This window comes from Macrobrachium nipponense, chromosome 19, assembly GCF_015104395.2.
Source record: "Macrobrachium nipponense isolate FS-2020 chromosome 19, ASM1510439v2, whole genome shotgun sequence".
In the NCBI taxonomy this organism is placed as follows: domain Eukaryota; kingdom Metazoa; phylum Arthropoda; class Malacostraca; order Decapoda; family Palaemonidae; genus Macrobrachium; species Macrobrachium nipponense.
The window spans coordinates 72,848,897-72,851,008 of NC_061088.1; the positions used below are offsets into that span (position 1 = coordinate 72,848,897).

The 2,112-nt window shown below is 41.1% G+C and overlaps 1 protein-coding gene across 1 annotated transcript in view; it reads left to right on the forward strand.

Moving 5' to 3' along the window:
• Positions 1 to 286: 286 nt before the first annotated feature.
• LOC135218163 (protein HIRA-like) overlaps positions 287 to 2,112 on the forward strand; it is a 104,541-nt gene continuing 102,715 nt past the window's right edge. Inside the window, exon 1 of the mRNA XM_064254316.1 lies at positions 287 to 445. Coding sequence (XP_064110386.1) covers positions 409 to 445 — 37 coding nt within the window. The 5' untranslated portion in view covers positions 287 to 408. The remainder of the gene's footprint in view (positions 446 to 2,112) is intronic.

The following is a 2,112-nucleotide window of genomic DNA, read 5'->3' on the forward strand; positions in this document are numbered from 1 at the left end:
TGTCGCTATTTATTAAAATTAAAATGACCAAGAGATTTGCCATGAAGTTCCTTTGACTGGAAATGAAGTTAAAGCTCTCATGTCTACCAATACTACAGAATTATTTACAAGATAAAATACTCTGAGGGAGATAAACTATTATTATTTTTAAACTTTAGACAAACCATATAAATTACGTTTAAACTTATGAGAACCATTCTGATAATAAAATGTAAGAAAAGGCTTTGAGAGAAAAAAATAATAATCACGATCGCTCCTTCAATGCCTTTTCTATTGGTGAGGTTGGTAACATTGCCTATTTGTAAACAAAAATGGCGTTCGTGTGTTTGGCGGATTTTGAATGACCGTAGATTGTATAGTCAGCCCAGGAGATTGGCCATTCCCGTTGGTTGTCAGATTCTTGATATCATGCAGCTATTGAAGCCAGAATGGGTTAATCACGATGGTAAGATTGTCACATACTGTATCAACCAATTAGCCTTACCGGAGGCCCTTGTCGGCCTACCGCAGCCTCGGAAGGTTGTCGGCATTATGGTACGGAGCCGAAGCCTATTTCCCGGCAAGTACGGCTAATTGGTAAATGTTACCCCATTTTTAATGTGGATAATGACCCACCTAAATTTTAAGACATTATGAATGGTCGTGAGGCTTTAGGCCTCATTGTTTTGGGCGTTTCCCACACAAGGTAGCCTACCTAGCAGATTAGCTAGCTAGGGTAAACAACCGAGTTGACTGGCCAACTCAACGACTACCGCGGTTTTGGCCACCCTCCGAAAAAGTACTTTAACACAACCTGACACCGGAGATGGTCATCAGTCATGAGTAGTTGGTGGTGATAGCAGGAGCTCAAGACCTCTACTCTCCTTTCGAAGTAGGGTAAATAACCGCATGGACTGGCCCAACACACCGACGGTCACGGCAGGCCACCCTCCGAAAAAGTACTTATAACGCGTCCTGACACCGGGGATGGTCATCAGTCATGAGTTGTTATTGGTGAGAGAAACGGCTAAACCTCTACTCTCCTTTCGTAGTAAGTATTTTCTCCAAAGTTAGAAATTAAGGCCAAATTTAAAGCTTTAAACAGAGGTTAATGAAAAGGGTGGCCAACGCAGTGTAAACTTCACTAAAATGCTTTCGAAATTTCTATTTACGATTAAATAATTTAGAAGATCGACGCCATCTTGATGTTTGCGGAGTCGCTTGTGTCAACAGACTTCCCATTTCCTGTGATAAATCCGCCCACCACTTGTACCCATAGACGCTGGGGCACTTTTATCATAACAATCGGAAAATGGTCCCCGGCCACGACGTTTTTAAGGAAACTTCTAGGGTAAAACACCGCATGGCCTTCGGGAGGCCATATACGATCAATGCGTGCCACCCCAAAAAAAGTACGTTAAAACGCGTCCTGACACCGGAGATGGGCATCAGTCGTGACTTGTTGTTGGTGAGAAACGGAGCTAAAAACCTCTACGCTCCTTTCAAAGTAAGTACAGTTACCATCCGAGTTACGACCTAGATCCGTTCCGACCAACAGGTCGTATGTCAGAATGGTCGTTAGTCGAAAATACCAGCCAAAATGGCCGACACGTGGATTATAAGTACTCTGTTAAAGTGGAAGATTATACTGTACTCGAGGACATATGATATGAATGTGTTGCATTTTTAAGTAACTTTTTCTGTTGAATAATATTATTGTGTATATACAAGCTGTTTATTTATCATTTTTATGCCTTTTAGTTTCACTTTTATAATTTTATCATGCTTTTCTGTTGAATAATATTACTGTACATATGTATATACAAGCTGTTTATTTATATTTTTATGCTTTTAGTTTTGTTTCACTTTTATCATACTTTTTCTGTTGAATAATTATGCTGTTTTACTATACGTACAAGCTGTTTATGTATTTATCATTTTTTATGCCTTTTAGTTTCACTTTTATCATACGCACGGTCGAACAAAGAAAGATCAGCTGTAAGTCCCAGGCGAGGCAGGGGATGGGGCGAAAGGGGTGGTTACTGCGCTGGCCCATGTAGGGGAGGGGGTGGCTTCGATGCTGGATGAGGCGGGCTTCGTGTTCGTTTGACAAACATGCTAAGTGTCGTTTGG